This window comes from Eurytemora carolleeae, unplaced genomic scaffold (assembly GCF_000591075.1).
Source record: "Eurytemora carolleeae unplaced genomic scaffold, Eaff_2.0 scaffold54, whole genome shotgun sequence".
NCBI classification, from domain to species: Eukaryota; Metazoa; Arthropoda; class Copepoda; order Calanoida; family Temoridae; genus Eurytemora; species Eurytemora carolleeae.
Window position 1 is genome coordinate 79422 of NW_019396185.1, and position 18441 is coordinate 97862.

Consider the following 18441-nt stretch of genomic DNA (forward strand, 5'->3'; position numbering starts at 1 on the left):
ACTGTAACCTTAAGGGTCATTTATCCTAAATAACCCCCCTCCCCCCCCCCATTCTTAAACTTATACTCCCCAGCCAACAGATTAGTCGAATCCTTCATATTTTGCTCTATATTAACAGTTAGTCTAATTCGAATTCAGGACGTGAATATATCATATTTATTATTTATTCATAAATTTCAAAATTGTTAAAATTGTCCAAAAGAATCTTAGAAAATTGAGCTAAATACTAATTTAACTATTGTTTTAATTACAACAGATTTCTAAAGATATTTGCATAGAAACAATTTAACAGATGACTAAATACGATTATACAGTTATACTTGAAAAATTAACAGATTACATTTTATTTAAATTTAGAATATGTCTAAAAAGAATAGGGCTAAACAATATATTTTTAGTAAAAAAAAAAAAAATACAGATTCTATTTTATACTAAATAATAATTGAATTGCTAAAGAATTTACTTTAGGTTTGGTTGCATAATACATACAATACATTAAAATACAATTTTCCAAAAAATAACCGAACTATTTTGTACAATGTACAGAACATCTACTTTATATTGAACATGAGAATATATTTCATGAAAACTTGTAGGATATTCTGTGTATCCTAATCAGATCCCAAGAGAACATAATTCAGTCGGTGTCAGACTCACTAGTAACAATATAACAATCAATCAATCAAACATGCATCCAGGCCATAATCCGGGGTGTATATTTTCTCAGAAAATCAATTTCCTTCCCCCCCTTTTGGAAAAAATTTTTCCTCCAGAAATTATATAAATATATTTTTTAAGGGTTTTATTCACTGAATTAAGGAAAATAAATGAATTTTAAGGTAAAAAGTATCGAAATCAAAAAGTATAAAAAAGTTTCCTTAAAAAGCACCCCCCCCCCCTCGGGAGTGGGTAAAACTGAAAAATATACACCTCTGTAATAATCATAGGCGCAACTAAGGGAGGAGGAGAAATGAGAGGAGAAAACAATTTTACATTTACAGTATGCAAGGTTACGCACAAAGGATAAGACTGTAAAGACGACTTGAAACTTTAGACGATTCCAAGGTTGAGCTAAGTCTTCTGGCTTTGATAATTTAAATAAATTTCATACAGTCGTCTCTGAAGTATTATCCTTAGTGGGTAACCCTTTATCCCATTTTTATAAGAGACAGCTAAAGAATTTGTATAAGGTTGTCTTCAAAATTGTTAAGCTGTATTGTTTATTCCAAGCTATCAAAGATTTCTTCTCTCAGCTTCAAAGGAATACGTATGTTATTTAATAAAATATAATCAAAATTACGTGTTTAAAAATTCATTCTTTAAAAAAATAAATAGATAGTCCTGAAATACGCAGGACAGTTATCAAACAGATTTATATTTGATTGGTCATAAAAAAGCTTGGTACACCATGAAAATGCTTTTATTGCACTTATTTGATACATATTAGTCAGTGCTTAGGATCCGGATCCTTTGGATCCCCAAGATTTTGTCTTCCTGGATCAGGATCCAAGGGGAAAATTTTTACCAAAAACTGCAAAAAAAATGCCAAATCGGAAATGTTGAAAAAAAAGATTATAAAAAATTTCCTGATCTCTGAATGGTTCATCAAGGTTTAGCATAAAAATAAGCGAAAAAAAGACGGAAAATAATTTTACATTTCTGCTTTGCTAAAAAATTGAGTATACCTTAAAGAAATGATTATGACCTTGATCCGGATCCTTTTTTTTCCCAATGCGGATTAAGGAATACGGATTAAATTAATCCTAAGCAATGATTAGTTGCATGAATATTCAACAAAAAATCTTTTGAAAGGGATAACCTACAGTGATATATGGAGTTTTTCTTTAACTTTAACTTTATGTGAAAAAAAATATTTCTGGGTTTTATGATTTGCTTAAAAAATATTAACAAAAAGATATTTAATACCTTACCTTGAACTCTTTGTTAATACAGGAACACGCTCTGCAGTTCTCCTCGGAACCTTATAAATCCTCAATGTATTTTTTGCATTTAAAAATAATTTTTAGGGATTAAATTAACACAATGAAGACAAATTTTTATTTAAGTTTTGATTGTTAACGAGCTTTTTTTCGAATTAAAGTTTGTAAGTAATCAAAGAGAAGCTTTTTTAATTGACAGGTTCTCTTGACTACTTTGTTTATGTGTATCCATGGGCTTGATGAAAATCAAAATTGAAATCAGGAGTCGTCTTCCTTGTATCGAAATATTGTATATTGTATGTTGTAATCTACATATATAAAAGAACATAACCTTTAGTTAAGGATTTTCTAAGACCTTCAAATTCCTTTTACTTATTTGTATAAAAATATCTAATAATTGAATTTGCTCAGTTTTTTTTTCCTTTATTAAAATGTGTTTTCAAGGAAGTCTGAAATAGGCTTACAATTGTATTCTAGTTTTCTTCATCGTGGAGCATGCAATTTACTGACAGTTTATCTTTTTATATTTCTTCTTACTTTTTATGTACTCTGTAGTGATAACCAGAAAACCCTGGAATAGGAAGGCGACTTTTAAACTCAAATTATAGTCCAATGAACATGAAACACTGCAATTGTGCAGTGACAACAGTCTAATTTTACTAAATGCTTTGTAACAACATTAAATACACTTAATTATTGCTTTGATATTATCTTTTTATTCCACAGTTTTCTGGTTCTAACTGTATTTAAAATTGAAGTATTTTACAGAGGGTTTCCTGATTAAAAAAAATTCTCTTTCTCACTTTTAAACCTCTTTCCTTTTCAATATTCCCGGATAGGCCATCCCTTTCTCCTGCACCTTCTCCTTTCCTGGATACGCCATCATTCCCTCCAACACTTTCTCCATTCTCTGATACACCATCCCTCCCTCCAGCACTTTCTCCTTTCTCTGATACGCCATCTCTCCCTACAACACCTTCTCCTCTCCCACTCATTCCTTTAGATTGTTTAGATGTATTATCCTCATTTAGAGATACAAGAGAACTGTTGGGGGTATTAACAAACGGTTCAGAAACTCATAAAATCACTAAATTAGGAATGCATTTCAAGGAACTGAGTTTTTGCCACTAACTCAAATTTTCTATTCAATATATCTTTGCAACCTCAGGGTATACACTTTTTGATAGTTTGAAATATCTAAGGTTGACGACATCAGATTAAAGCTATAGGGTTTAAAAATCGGAGTTAGTGTCAAAAACTCAATTCCTTCAGTACAAAGTTCCCAATGAATAAGCCTTGAATGACGCCCTTGAAAGAATGCAAGAAAAAAAACTGTAAATTTGTCTTTAACGTCACATTCTTTGTTGGTTACCCGGTATGCAAGGGATAAAACATATATTATCATTGAGTTCCCAGTGTAAAGGAATTGAGTCTTTGGAACAAAATCAAATTTTTAAACCACAATATCTTTAGAACTCGTTGTTGTAAACCTTTAATATTTCAAACTCAGATTAATTGATCTAACAGAATTCATAGTTTGAAATATCTAAGGTATGCAACATTTGGTTCCAAAGATATAGTGATTAGAAAATCAGAGTTTGTGGCAAAGACTCAATTCCTTTGTCTTAAAAAGTAAATGTCTATTTCTTTACAGTTTGTATTATAATTTTTAGAAAGTTCTCATTATTGTCGTTCCCAAAAAAATTCTCTTTTTCTCATTAAAAAATAAAAATGTGCAACAATTCTTTGTAATTAAAAAATATTGTCAATCTTTTTAGGTTAAATGAAGTTTTTGTTGAACATATTTATAATGTTTATATTGAAATGTTCATGTTTTAACTAAAATGACCTGAATCGTTTATTTGAATCTTTAGGATAGAAAGATCATTCTCTACTTCATCTTCAGAAGAGTCTTGAAGAGCAGTTGTCTTCCAATCATCGTCTAGTTCAACACTACTACTACTACTGAAATCCAACAGTTCAAAAGGATTGGTATTTTGAACGTAATGATCCCTTCCAGAGTAGCTCCCACTTTTGCTGATTTCATGATGATCATGATTCTTGGATTGTTTAACAACCTCTCCTTTCACAGGATCATCCAGCAACAAATGATCATTTTCATCACTGTCTTCTGAAGATGTAGAAAGACAGTAGTTTTCCAATTTATTTTTTCCAAGATTTAATGTTGATTGAATTCTGGATTTAGGGGTTTTGACAACATGCCCTCTAATCTCTTGAGGACCTCCATTTTTATTTTCACTGCTCTCGTCTGAAGAGGAGGAGAAGATGGCGTTTCCAAACTTACGACCATTCTTTCCATGATTCATCATTGGTTGGTTTACGGACATTGTGGTCTTCAGAATATTTCTACTGCGTATAACTTTGCTAAATGAGCAACTTCTTGTGGATAGCTCTGGAGATGAGTTAGAATCATTAAATAGTTCAGAGTTTAAGGAGGGTTGTGTAACAATGCTTAACTGTGTGGGATTTGGAGTAGGAAAAGATTGTAGATGGTTGGGATCAGGGCGCTGGTCAGATTGTAGGGGTTTGGGGTAAGGGCCCTGGTTGGATTGTACGGGGTTGGGATCAGGGCAGTAGTCGGATTGTAGGGGTTTGGGGTCAGGGCGCTGGTTGGGTTGTACGGGGNATATCTTTGAAACCATAGGATTGTAGGGGTTTGTGGTCAGGGCGCTGGTTGGATTGTATCGGGTTGGGATCCGGGCAGAGGTTGGATTTTAGGGGGTTGGGATCATGGCGCTGGTTTGATTGTAGGGATTGGGGATCAAGGCCCTGGCTGGATTGTAGGAGGATGGGATCAGAGTGCTGGTTGGATTGTAGGGGGTTGGACTTTGCAGGAATGGTATCAGTGTTCTGATTAAACCTTGGAGGCATGGTATCAAGGTTCTGGTTGTACTCTGAAGATATAGTATCAAGGTTCTGGTTGAACTGCAGAAGTATGGTATCAGAGTTCTGGTTGGACTGTGAAGGACTAGGATCAGGGTTCATGTTGGACTGTGGAGGGCTCAAGTTTGAGTTTGGAGGTGAGGGAGGAGGGCAATGATTTGACAATTGAGAGGTGGGATGATGTTTCTGGTTGGACTGTGGAGGGTTCAAGTTGGAGCAGAGATTGGACTGTGGATTATCTGGTTGAGTGTTCTTGTCAGGTTGTAAAGGGGTTGGGTTTGAAAAATAAATATTAGGAGAATATGTCATCTGAGAGTAATTATCCAACCAGTTGATTAACTCCTCTCTATACCCTCCTGGCACTACTAAACAAAATAAACATTGACTCAGGCTCATTCTCCATAGAAATAAAGTCAATAAACAACAATCTTTTTTCCCTTTACCTAAAATAAGACTCTTTTAAAAAAAAGTTTAAATGATAATTTACTTAATAACTGCGTACAAGGACAATTAACTTTCTGCAAAATTTACAGGATTTGGAGTTAATGTTGCAAATTCCTCATGAGCTAAATGAGTTTTTAAATAACAAACTCACATCAAAACTACCCAGGTCAACATGATAGTTGTAATCAAACTAATAAATCAACCCAGTGTTCTTAATGTCGTGCATAGTTTGTAAAAATCACTATTAAAAAAGAATTCTCATACCTGGTGAAAACTTTAAAACTTTTTCAGGTATTTCATTCTTGTCAGTTTGATATTCATCTAAAGCAGGCATAAAGTTCAGTGAATTTGGAGTATCTATAGCATTTAGAGCATCTAGAGTCTCTGAAGCAATTGAGGCTTCTAGAGTGTCTATAGCCTCAACGGAAGCTTCAACTCCTGCTTCATCTATACCAGTTCTGGATTTCTCAACATCAGCAGCTTTCTAGAAAGAGTCAAAAGAAGAAATAAATTTACGAACAAAATTAAAAAATTGATATTGCTATACATAGAAATATCTAAAGCAATGTTAGAAAGTACCACTTGTTCTGCCATCTTCATCAGAACCCATGACAGGCAGAGATAATTATTAACATCTATAACCAAACACCTTGATAGATGTGTCTAATAATATACCTGGATAGATGTGTCTCATAGTATACCTAGAAAGATGTGTCTAACAGTATACCTAGATAGATGTGTCTGATAGTATACCTTGATAGAAGTGTCTGATAGTATACCTTGATAGATGTTTCTGATAGTATACCTAAATAGATGTGTCTGATAGTATACCTGGATAGATGTGTCTGATAGTATACCTAAATAGATGTGTCTGATAGTATACCTAAACAGATGTGTCAGAAATTATACCTGGTTAGATGTGCCTAATGTGTCTTCTAGTTGATTGAACCTTCTATTTTCTTCTTCTTTCCTTACTTCTTTTTTCTTTCTGCTCTTGCTTGATTCAACTAAAAAGTAAAGTTAGATAATATTAACTTTGGTTTACAGTTCGTGATTACAGATCATACTTGCATAACTTGTATTGGCTTGACATGACAAATTTAAATCATTCAAGTTTTTAGACTTTCAAAATTTTATATTCTACAATCTACATGTTTGCTCTTAATAGTATGCAAAATCATAACTTTGTCAGTAAAGGCCTTGACAATTTTTAAATCATTCTTTAAAAAGCAAATTTGAAAGCCAAAAACCTTTGGATGTTAAGGAAACGAATAAAATAGAATGCCCAACATGCACCATAATAGTCAAATATACACATATTGTATATGAACAGATACAGGGTTACCCATAAAGGATGAGATTTAAAGAAGACCTGAACTCTTAAAATATAAAAATTTAGTCTGATGAAGTCCCTGTTTTGTGGGTAATCCTGTTAATAAACACATACCTTTTAATTTGATTTACGGAATTTTGCAACAAAAAAATTAAGTAATGGAGCAAAGAAGAGCTCAGTATCATTTGCCATAATCATAATAACTTTGCCATCCTAACTTTGTCACTTGTAACATTTGCTTCATAACTATGTTTACACTTTAGGCCTAACCTAGCAAACTTAAATAACGAATATCTCTAATTCTATCATATTATATTTACAATTCTAGTGTGCCAAATTTATCCTTTAATGCAAGTGTAACTTATGGCGAACTTATCATAAGTGCGACTATGGAAAGCAAACAAAGCCCATTAAAATAAAAAAATTAAAATAAGGAAAAACTTATTTAATTTAAATTTTTTAAATGACATAGAAGTTACCAAATAGATTTAAAAATTCCAGGGGAATACATTCTTTCCATTAACTCACCCATCCTTCAGGAATATTTCCAAAGTCCCCCCTGATTACAATCAGTATCTAAGATTAATATCTAACAAAGATGTATCTTACTGGCTTGTTTTTCTTACAAACCTGATAGAGAGAGATTGGAGAGAAGAGAGTTTAGCTGATATATTCTTTCAGAACTTTGTTCTCTAAATATTATAGTAATGCATACAAACATGTTCAGCAACTTACAAAAACTATATATTACATAACTATATGAAAATTATTAGAAAAATGGAAGAAAAACAGCCGCTAGCCTGAGACTTGGTTTTGAATTTTCAGTGAGTAGGAAATAACAAAATAATAAATAATTCATAATACAAACTTCCAAGGGGTATATATTTATAAAGAAACCATTATGGGAGAAAGTGTTCAAAATTAAATAGAAAAAAAATGTTTCCTTATTAAAAATAAAACTCAATTTTTAGGTAATTTGTGATTTCTTTTAATAAAGTAAAACTAAATTGTGGTTTTTTGCAACATTATTCATACTGTAAATAAACTGACAACCTTTCGATTAAAGTGGAAAAATATTCAACATTCATCAAAAACAATGTGATTATCTCAAAGCTCTAAATAAAATAAAATGTAAATGTAAGTTATACATTATGTAAAGAAAAGGATTGAATACCTCTGATGAACAACTCCCTCTAATATTGTCTGGTTTCTCTCTTTCATATTCACAATATCGTTCTTCAATCAGACAAAACTATTGAAATACAGTAACCCCCCCCCCCCCCATGATGTTATATTAGAATTTAGAAAGACAATTAATTTATGAGATTGTTTAAAAAGAACGAATTTCAATTTAATCTGCAATATTTTTTCTAAGAAGTTTATTGGGGTGTTTATTTTTTAGAATGATTTTGGATAATTTGAGTAAAATAAATGTAAAATTGAACATAAAAATGCAAGTCTTAAAATTCTTTTTGATACCTTTTTATCCCAAAATTTAATTATTTCAAAAAATTCAGCGTATAAAACCTTAACAAAATTGTGTGTGCTCTGCAGAAACATGCATAACTTCTGGAAAAAAAAAATTCTAAGGGGGGGGAGTGGAAACTATACACCCCTAAAAGTTTAATGCACTGTGATATCTGTGAAAAATTATGCATTGTTTTAAAATTCAATCCATAATATTTGTTCAATTTTAAGATTTGAAAACTGTGCAGTTTTAATTAATTTTTTTAGTCAGAATGCCTGAAGTTTTGAGATAATTGGATTAAAGATTTTCTCCAAGTTTCTACCAATATTTTCCTCTATCTTTTCCTTGTAACCCTGCACAGAAAACCAAACAAATTTGCAAGAGTTAAGTTATAAGTTATCCTTTGAAACTTTATTGAAGAAATAATCATGCAAAGATTTCAGCTTTTTTTCTGAATTAAGACAATTTACTGCCATGTCGTTTCTTGTGATATGAAGTCCATAAGTATCTTTTTGGAATTTTAGAAGAAAAATAAAGATATATTTTTTATCACAACTTATATAACATTTCAAGTTTACCTTGTAAAATGCTTGTATTAGTGAAGGGTAACTTGAAGATACTTTCTTTAATAGGAAATATTTTTCTTAAAAAAAAGAGAAAATAATGATATTTATTTGGTTCCTCTATATCAAGAGTGTTCGCAAATATAGTGTTCAGGGTTTCATCAAATCCTTCCTCTACTTCTGCAACTAAATATGTGTATATTATTGTATATTCTGCTGTTTACTATATCTTTATTCTGCATACTTCTTTCAGGCTAGTTTTGAATTTGAACTTACTTCCAGTAAGATGATGCGATTGGAATAATAAGAAAATTGGGTACTCAGGTTCTTTATTTTCAATAGAATAAACTTCACAACATTTTAACTAAAATCAAGATATTATACTAGAAAGGCAAGGTTGAGTAATGTAAATAACGAAGGAGAAAGAAGTAAAATTAGCAATGAACACTACATTTTTATGAAGATTTATTAAAATGATCTTTTGTATGATGATTTTTTGGCCATCTGGGTAAATGTATTTTAAAATTTTAAAATTTCTGAGAAAATGCATAAACTTAAAACTATTATATTACCTGTTTCATCTACAGAAATTATGCTTTTCGAAATCTCTAAGGCCAATACATCCTGGAAGTCCCTGTATCTGTGGAAAATCGGGTCCACTGCACACAATAATTGAAATTTAGGTTTCAAAGGTACGGTTTTTTCTAGAAAAATCAACCCCCCCCCCTCTGTTAAAACTGTTTATTTGGGGGGTCTTCGTCGTTAAATTAGGTAATCTTCTTATTAATAAATCATTTTAAGAAATAAATAAAATTTGGATAGCTCAACTAAAAATCGAGCTTTCTTTATTATTTATGGCTTCAACTTTAGAGATGGGCATTGGTTTATCATTTTTTTTAACATCCAAGATTCTTGGCAGTCCAGAGACTCCAAAATAATAAAAGAACATAACAAAAGAATATATTCTCTCTCAAGTTTGGTTTTATAAAATCATCAAATATTCCCTTTGGCATAAGAAATAAGCTAGCGCGAATCAAAAGCAATACATAACGATGCAATTTAAAATTCGTTCAGTTTCTATCTTCTGACAGAGTCAACATTTTTCTATATTGAAATAAAAGCCAACATCAAGAGCTTACAGATTGTGGTGAGCCTTCTGATAGCCCAAACCCCCTAGATGGTTGTAAAAACAGGGGGGGGGGGGAACTCTGCTTTTTAACCATTGTCAAAGGAAATTAGTCTTTACCACAAACTATGATTTTCTTATCCCAATATCTTTGCAGTCCAAGTTCTGCTAGATCAAATAATCTTTTTTGAAATATCAATGGTTTACACCATCAGATTGCTGAGATATATATCGGATTAGAAAATTTATGGTAAAGAATCAATTCTTTTGTCCAAGAGCTCACTCATGTTAGTAATACAAGGATTTGTAAATCAAATGTTACCTGATCCCTCGTAGCTTGACTTTAGATTTGAGCTTGGTCTCCACTTTACAGACTGAAATAATAGATAAATATTTTCTATCATCTTCTATATATATATTGCAGTAATCTCTGTTTGTCTGTTTTTATGTCCGTTCATAAGTCATGAACCTCTTGGCCGATTTGCCTCAAATTTGCTTAGACAACTCGGTAAAATCATTGTTTATAGCTGATTTTAAATTTTTCAGTTCAGTGGGTTGCTATTTTAAAAGATAATTTAGTTACAGACAACACTTGGTCCCATCACAGCTCATGAACCCCTTGGCCGATTTGCCTCAACTATTAATCAGGGAACTCAGTAGAACTACGGTAATATAGATAAAAAATCTAAGTTGAGTAGGTTGACTTTTTAATAGGGAAAATTAGTTTCCAAGCAAAGCTGAGTTCACAAGCTGTAATATATCAACAATTATGAAAATCTTTAAGAGGAAAAAAGGAAGATAGAAAAAGTTTAAAACTTGAGTTAGAAAAAAGTAAAACTTCTACAGAATAACACAAAAAAGAAATGGCAAAAGTTTAGGTTGCAGAAAAGATAACAGAGTGCGAAACTTTTGTTTACGATAGTGCTTGGTTTCAAAGACTAAACTTGATAACGATATCTACTGATTAAACTTGAAGTTAAAATCGGGGAAATTCATCAATTTCCAGCACCATTGATGACACTTGACCTCCAATAAATATTAAAATGTTTTCAAATTTAATGGATTTAACCGTTTTTGGAAAAGCGTTACATCACAAGTTTTGCCCTAAATTTACATTCAGAAGTAAATTTTAATTACTTAATAAGTAAAATTTACCTCAGCTGGGATATTCATTATCTTCTCCAAATTTACCCTTTTCGTCAAAACCTTTACAATATCAATTCTTAAAATGAGCCTTCAAAGGGAGTGTCTGGCTAGACATGGTAGTTGAGCTGAGAGTCCAGTATTGTAGAGAAATTTGATATAAATCATTTTAGACCTATATGACAGTGTAAAATTGATATAGGCAGGTTTACAACATGAAATTCTTCAAAGATATATACATTTTTAAAAGAGCCTAAAACCTAATGACAACAACACTATTTTGAATTTTAACAAAATGTTCTTGGGTTCTCCTCTCGTCTAAAGGAATTGAGTTTCTGCCGCCAACTCTAATTTTCTAATTACTATATCTTTGAAACCATATGTTGTAAAACTTGTTTTTCAAACTAAAAATTTTGTTAAATCAAATAGTTTAGATTTGAAATATCAAATGTTTATACCATTAGGTTGCACAGATATAGAGATTATGTTCATTTTATGATTAAACCATTACATATCGTGACAGTACACAAAAGTCGTATATGTACAGGATTAACAACAAAGGACGAGACTTCAGAGACGACTGTACGGAATTTCATCAAACTTTTCAACTGAACGTCCTTATAAAGTTCTTTTATGGGAAACCCTGTATGTATTTAACTAATTATAATATCTAAAAGATTAAACTTAAAATATTTTCTTAAAAATAATAATCTGAAAGAGAAGCCAAACAAATCTGCACAAGATAAAATATTTCGATTTCTTACTGAATAGTTTCCATACATTTTGAAAATGTAATTTTTTCGTTCTAAACTCAAATGTTTCCCCTTTACTTTTTTCAGTTTCTATATACAGGGTGAGTCAAAAAAAGTATGATTTGCGGCGCCTGGTGCAAAATTGTACCTTTTTTGTGCAACTCTCCTGTATGGTGTTTTTTCAATATTTTTTGAAAATTTGTAATTTTTTTTGGTACTCCAATGGGCGAGAAGAAAATCCGCGAATCTTTTTTTTCTCTCAAAATCAAAAGTTCAGAAAAGCAAAAATGTGCATTCATATTATTTCTCTCTAAATCTAAAGTTTTATTAAAGTTGAATCTCAGAATCACAGAAAATTGGAAAATTGTAATAAGAAAATTCGCAATTTTTAGTTCTGGGCTAATTTTTAAGGAAAGTTATTTAAATTCTCTAGTTCCTTTCTTCTTAGTATATTCTAAAGTATTAAATATACGCTGTTCAGTTGAAACCTTAAGAATCATTGAAAAACAATTTTTCCGTAAAAATTATACCAGAACTGAAAATTGCGAATTTTCTAATTACAATTTTGTAAATTTTCTGAGATTCTGTGATTCAATCTTTTTAAAATTTAAAATTTCGATAGAAACAATTTATTTACACATTTTTGTTTTTCTGAACTTTTGATTTTGAAAGAAAAAAAAGGATCGCGGATTTTTTTGGACCATTGAAGTACCAAAAAAATTACAAATTTTCAAAAAATATAAAAAAAACACCATACAGAAGACTTGCACAAAAAAGTTACACTTTTGTACCAGGCGCCGCAAATCACACTTTTTTTACTCACCCTGTAGTCATAACCATGGAAAGACCCTGAATTAATTGACAGTTAATCAGACGACTTTACTGATATATTTCTGGTAATTTTAAGCGCCCATAAAGGCAGACAATATTGTTATTATCATCATTTCATTAATTATATTTGTAAAATTAGATTGTAAAGTCGTCTGATTAATTAAAAGTTAATTCCTGGTCTTTCTGATTATGACTGTATATTTCTAGTTCAGTAATTTTATTATTTTAAATAAATTATTGTTTGAATATCAACAATGAAACAAAAGATAAAGTTCAACAATGATTTTACTTTATAGGGGACTGTCGTCGTAAATTCAAGTCCGATTCACTTAAATCCTCAGTCTGAGCAACACAAAAAAACATATTTTAATTATTTTCAATATAAAAAGACGACATCTTCCTCATAATTAAAGATCCAGTAATAAATCGAGAACAGTAATAATTAGATAACAATGGAATAGGAAGACGACATTATAGCAATATTTAATTGTATTTGATGTTGTTACAAAACAAATAGTCTTACTAGACAGTAGATTAATTGAGTGAAATGGGTTTGTTTACACTGCACAATTGATGTCTCTCATGCTCATTGGAGTTATTAAAGTCGTAACTTGGTTCTTAAAATCGTCTTCCTATTTCATAGTTTCTTGGTTATCATTGTCTGAAATAGATCGTCTATTGAAATTATGCTAACAGACCCTTTGGGCAGACAATCACCTTGGAATCTCTTCTTTTACTAATTCCTCTGTCAGAAATCCCGACATCAAATCTAACCTAAGATAAAACACTCTTTCTCTCCTCGAAGATAGGCAACATTGTTTGAAGGTAATGGTTGAGATGCTAAAATAAAAAATATATCTACACATAGTATCCCAGTTTAATTTAACTAATAAAAGATGTTTCTAAAAAACAGAAAGATTTATTTGCCGTGATCGCAGAAGCAAAGTTCAATTGGTCTCATATCATTGGTTATCAGAGATGTATTCAGGGGGGGGGGGTATAAGGGCTCAGCCCCCCTGGATCAGTGAAAATTATGATTTCTGGTTTTATTTTTGGTGCCAACAGGTGCTGAGGGGCTCTTGACAGAAAAAATTTCCTGAATACATCCCTGTCAGTTATGTATGTTTCTGAACGCTTTTTGAATGGTTGATAAAAGAGCCAATGCTAAGAGATTTAGAACAAGAGAGACGCAAAGTCTACTTTTCTGGCTTTAGGGACAATGACATATATATTTAAGTTAGTTGTGTTCTTTAAAGGAAGTGACCGGCAATGTATGGTAGTTGAACTGAGACCGTAGTATTGTGGAGAAATTTTTTAAGACTCATTTGAGACATATACAACGTGATATTAATTGATGTATGATTATTGAGTTTGCGCGCAAAGTCGACGTTCAAAATCATCCATTTGGGTGGTTACGTTTTAAGAATCGATTTTTTAAAAAAAATAATAAAATAACGTCGAGAAAAAAAGTAAAAAAATTCTACAATAAACTGATGGCATAAATAGATTACAAAACAAATAGTCTTACTAGACAGTAGATTAATTGAGTGAAATGGGTTTGTTTACACTGCACAATTGATGTCTCTCATGCTCATTGGAGTTATTAAAGTCGTAACTTGGTTCTTAAAATCGTCTTCCTATTTCATAGTTTCTTGGTTATCATTGTCTGAAATAGATCGTCTATTGAAATTATGCTAACAGACCCTTTGGGCAGACAATCACCTTGGAATCTCTTCTTTTACTAATTCCTCTGTCAGAAATCCCGACATCAAATCTAACCTAAGATAAAACACTCTTTCTCTCCTCGAAGATAGGCAACATTGTTTGAAGGTAATGGTTGAGATGCTAAAATAAAAAATATATCTACACATAGTATCCCAGTTTAATTTAACTAATAAAAGATGTTTCTAAAAAACAGAAAGATTTATTTGCCGTGATCGCAGAAGCAAAGTTCAATTGGTCTCATATCATTGGTTATCAGAGATGTATTCAGGGGGGGGGGGTATAAGGGCTCAGCCCCCCTGGATCAGTGAAAATTATGATTTCTGGTTTTATTTTTGGTGCCAACAGGTGCTGAGGGGCTCTTGACAGAAAAAATTTCCTGAATACATCCCTGTCAGTTATGTATGTTTCTGAACGCTTTTTGAATGGTTGATAAAAGAGCCAATGCTAAGAGATTTAGAACAAGAGAGACGCAAAGTCTACTTTTCTGGCTTTAGGGACAATGACATATATATTTAAGTTAGTTGTGTTCTTTAAAGGAAGTGACCGGCAATGTATGGTAGTTGAACTGAGACCGTAGTATTGTGGAGAAATTTTTTAAGACTCATTTGAGACATATACAACGTGATATTAATTGATGTATGATTATTGAGTTTGCGCGCAAAGTCGACGTTCAAAATCATCCATTTGGGTGGTTACGTTTTAAGAATCGATTTTTTTAAAAAAATAATAAAATAACGTCGAGAAAAAAAGTAAAAAAATTCTACAATAAACTGATGGCATAAATAGAAACAGGTTGAGAAAACAAAAATTAACTCTTAAAATAAAAATTTATGTAATGTCTCACTGTTCACAAACATCTTCTGCAGATTTCCTGAAATTTTTATTAAAACGGCGACATTTTAAGAAATCTGCGAACAAATTCGTAAGGAATAAGAAATTCATAATACTGACGAAAAATAAATAATTGATTTTAACATTGATTTATAGACAAATTTCTTTTGAGAAATAATGTTTCTAAACATCAAATTAATTAACTGTAGAATTATTTTCTACATTCTTCGTCGTCGTTATTTAATAATTTAAAAAATCGATTCTCAAAATGTAACCACCCAAATGGATGATTTAAAACTTGGACTTTGCGATCAAACTCAGTGATTATAGATCATTAACACGTTTTAATTCTCAAATGAACCCTAAAAAATTTCTCAACATTGCTACATTCTCGGTTCAATTACCATATATTGTAGGTCACTCCCTTTTCTCCTTATCTAAAAAAGATATTTCAAATAAAAAATAAACAACTCCCTCCCTTAAATACTGAAGAAATTGATCTGAATTGTATAACATTCAGTTTTTCTCTATCACTTCTTATTTTTGTTTCTAACATCTGCCAGCCTTTAATACAACATGTAAATGGTTACCCACAAAGGATGAGACTGTAAAGTCGACCGGAAATGGTCTATTTAATGATTTGGCAAAAAAAAAACAAGTTCACAAATTCTTGATAATCATGAATAAAAGGAAACAGACAGTATAAATTCCGTACAATCGTCTCTGAAGTCTCATCCTTTGTGGGTAACCCCCCTGTGCATCATAATTTTCGGAATAACCAAACTCACCTTCTTATTCTCCTTGCCTTTACTTCCATGTTTAATTGATGAGAGAGTCTGTTCGCTATTACACTACAAAAATCACATAAAAAATTCATCATTCTATAATTTATTTTTCTCATATCACACAGGATCGCTTGCCTGNACACTTCATTCTGAAGTCTCTACATGACTGTCCTGAAGATTCCCAAACAGTTTAAATTTATTCGCTCACAATGATTTACATTGTAGTTTAGTAAATTGAATAGTAGGATATGAGTCTATTTGGTTTTAATTTCATGCAGAAATCAATGCGAACACTTTAGAGAATGCCATCAACGGCGTGTTAAAAATTTTAAGGAAGACAAACATAGATATGTTCAGTGTTCACAGTTGTTCCATGGATTAAAGTTCTGTGTAACAATTTCGAAATTATTGTGTTAAAAGGTTATTCTTTTAATTATCCCGCTAAACTGTGTGTGGTTCTATGAAAAGGCTAGGGTGGAAGGGGGGGGGGCATCCCCCTTTCCAGATCACAAAAAGTTTAACTTTATTACATGATATCTTTACTTTTGGTTGAGTGCATGGGGTGGTAATGTACAGGGTGTCCCAAGAAACATGACAGTTGGTGAATAGTTTTAAATGTCTTCTTCCATAATTTGTCAAGTTCTTTAATACCAAAAAGAATTATGAAAAACATCGCTTGGTAGTATTATCATCATAAATTTGATTTCAAAGCAAAATATAATTAAGTAAAAGATTTTTTTGCAAAATAAACTGCAAAAAGTCTTTAATATATAATACTTGATATATAAGAAGACATTCAAAACTATTCACCAACTGTCATGTTTCATGGGACACCCTGTACGCCTGATTAAGTAAAGATTGTACGCAATGAGGTTACGCGGTAGTATTTGAGAAATCAGATGTAGCAATATACTGTTTTATCTATGGTTGAGTGGCACGAAGATAATAAGATAATATACCTGATTAGAACTAGAGGGTTGCAGAGGAAACTGAGGCCGCTGTCTATAGGGTTGGACTCTAGGACCTAATCCTATCTGATCTAAACCTTGAGCTTGGAGAAAGCTTGCTCCTCGTCCTTGAAGATTAGACCTATGGCCTGATGTACATTGTTGACCTTTCTTTTCCTTGGGTTGGTTCCTAGGTAAAGGTAGAGGGGGAACCTTGAACACCATTTCCATTCCAGTTGTCTTCGCCTAATACATTTGCGCTGCTGCGGTGGTAGGCAATTTTATCAATAAAATAAAGACGGCTTTCGATTTCAATTTTAATTTAAATCAAGCTGTTAAACAGCATGGATAGACATAAACATGGAAACAAAGAGAAGCTCTCAATTAAAAAAGCTTCTCTTTGATTACCTATAAACTTGTAATTCGAAAAAAACTTGCTAACAATTGTATAATAGCCTACCACCGTATAAAGATACAAATAATTGTTTCCTTAAAAAGACATAATAATAGTTAAAATCAATCAAAAACAACGGGTTTGCACTCTTAAAGCAATTATAAAACATAAAAACAATATCAGTAGGACTAATGATTGCATCGTTGAACTAAGTACTATAATGTTCGAATGGACAAAAGTTTGTTTGCAGACTAACGTTCAAAATGACTGTAGTCTCTTTACAGTCATTTAAAACAAATATTTCTTCAATTAAGAATATTTAAAACTATAAAAAAATACCGCCTATCAATTTCTAAGATTTTTAACACAAATAAAAATAATGTTATCATATAATATTTCAGGGTTTGGTGGTCCAATTTCAAGCCGCCCTAGCCCGGTTTCTTTGTCCGGTTCTAGCTATGATTTAGCTGCGACTTCCTAGCTTAGCTACTAAAAAAGATTTTTTTAAAACAAAAACAAAACCTTTTTATCTCATATTTTTCTTTTCAAAGATTATTTCTGTTATACTCTTTTTTCTTCATCTTTTATCTCTATCTATCTATCTATGTATTTATTAGTCTATCCATCTATCTAATTTATCAATCATTTTACAATTTAAAGGCCAAAAATCAAAGACGACTTTTTAAAGTGGTCGAGAAAATATGAATGCCCCACAAAATTTTATATTTTTCTGTCAGTTAGGAAGGCCAGCTGTCATCAAATCATAGTCAGAGCAGCTTAGATTGGATTCATGAAACAGATTACTTGTACTTTGACTAGATCTGAAATCATACTAAATCCAACCTCAAAATTTGGACTTATAAACGAGCTTTGACTATGATCTGAAATCTAACCTTGTAGCTATGATCTCAAATCATAGTCAGAGTCAAAGCAAGTTACAGCTCGACAAAGAAACCGGGCTCCTGACTCTAACTTGTACTGCAATTTCAACTCAGCTGTCACATTCCTTTAAGAAATTTGTAATATTAAATGATTATAATGTTTACCACTTCGCTAGCTAGACAGGGATCACTTGGACTTGAACAACTTTCAGGGCATTTTTAAACATTTAAATCTAAGAATATTAAAATATACGTCATTTTTTCTTCATTTAATACATTTTTGAAAAATTTAATTAATATATATCAATTGTTAAATTCTACATAATCACAATTATGAAATTATCAACATCCTTGCCAATTCATTGAATTCATTT

The 18441-nt window shown here is 31.6% G+C and overlaps 1 protein-coding gene across 5 annotated transcripts; it reads right to left on the minus strand.

Moving 5' to 3' along the window:
• Positions 1-149: 149 nt before the first annotated feature.
• On the minus strand, positions 150-18332 carry LOC111697552 (uncharacterized). 5 transcript variants are annotated; one of them, XM_023467588.1, is made up of 18 exons: positions 18233-18332; positions 16805-17038; positions 15849-15911; positions 14227-14283; positions 10934-10984; positions 10101-10152; positions 9225-9311; positions 8771-8838; positions 8365-8442; positions 7796-7857; positions 7252-7313; positions 6198-6295; positions 5553-5772; positions 4621-5206; positions 3790-4556; positions 2717-2937; positions 1932-1981; positions 150-656 (listed from the first exon to the last, which is right to left on the minus strand). In XM_023467588.1, the coding sequence occupies exons 2-18, from the start codon at positions 17021-17023 to the stop codon at positions 638-640; spliced, it is 2760 nt and encodes a 919-aa protein (XP_023323356.1). In that variant the 5' UTR covers positions 17024-17038; positions 18233-18332; the 3' UTR covers positions 150-637. The 5 variants fall into 5 exon arrangements, with proteins under 5 accessions (XP_023323356.1, XP_023323357.1, XP_023323354.1 ...); XM_023467589.1 differs by having other exon boundaries at positions 153-656; positions 2744-2937; positions 4621-5209; XM_023467586.1 differs by lacking the exon at positions 18233-18332 and adding an exon at positions 18080-18159 and having other exon boundaries at positions 153-656; positions 4621-5209.
• Between the last annotated feature and the right edge of the window lie 109 nt (positions 18333-18441).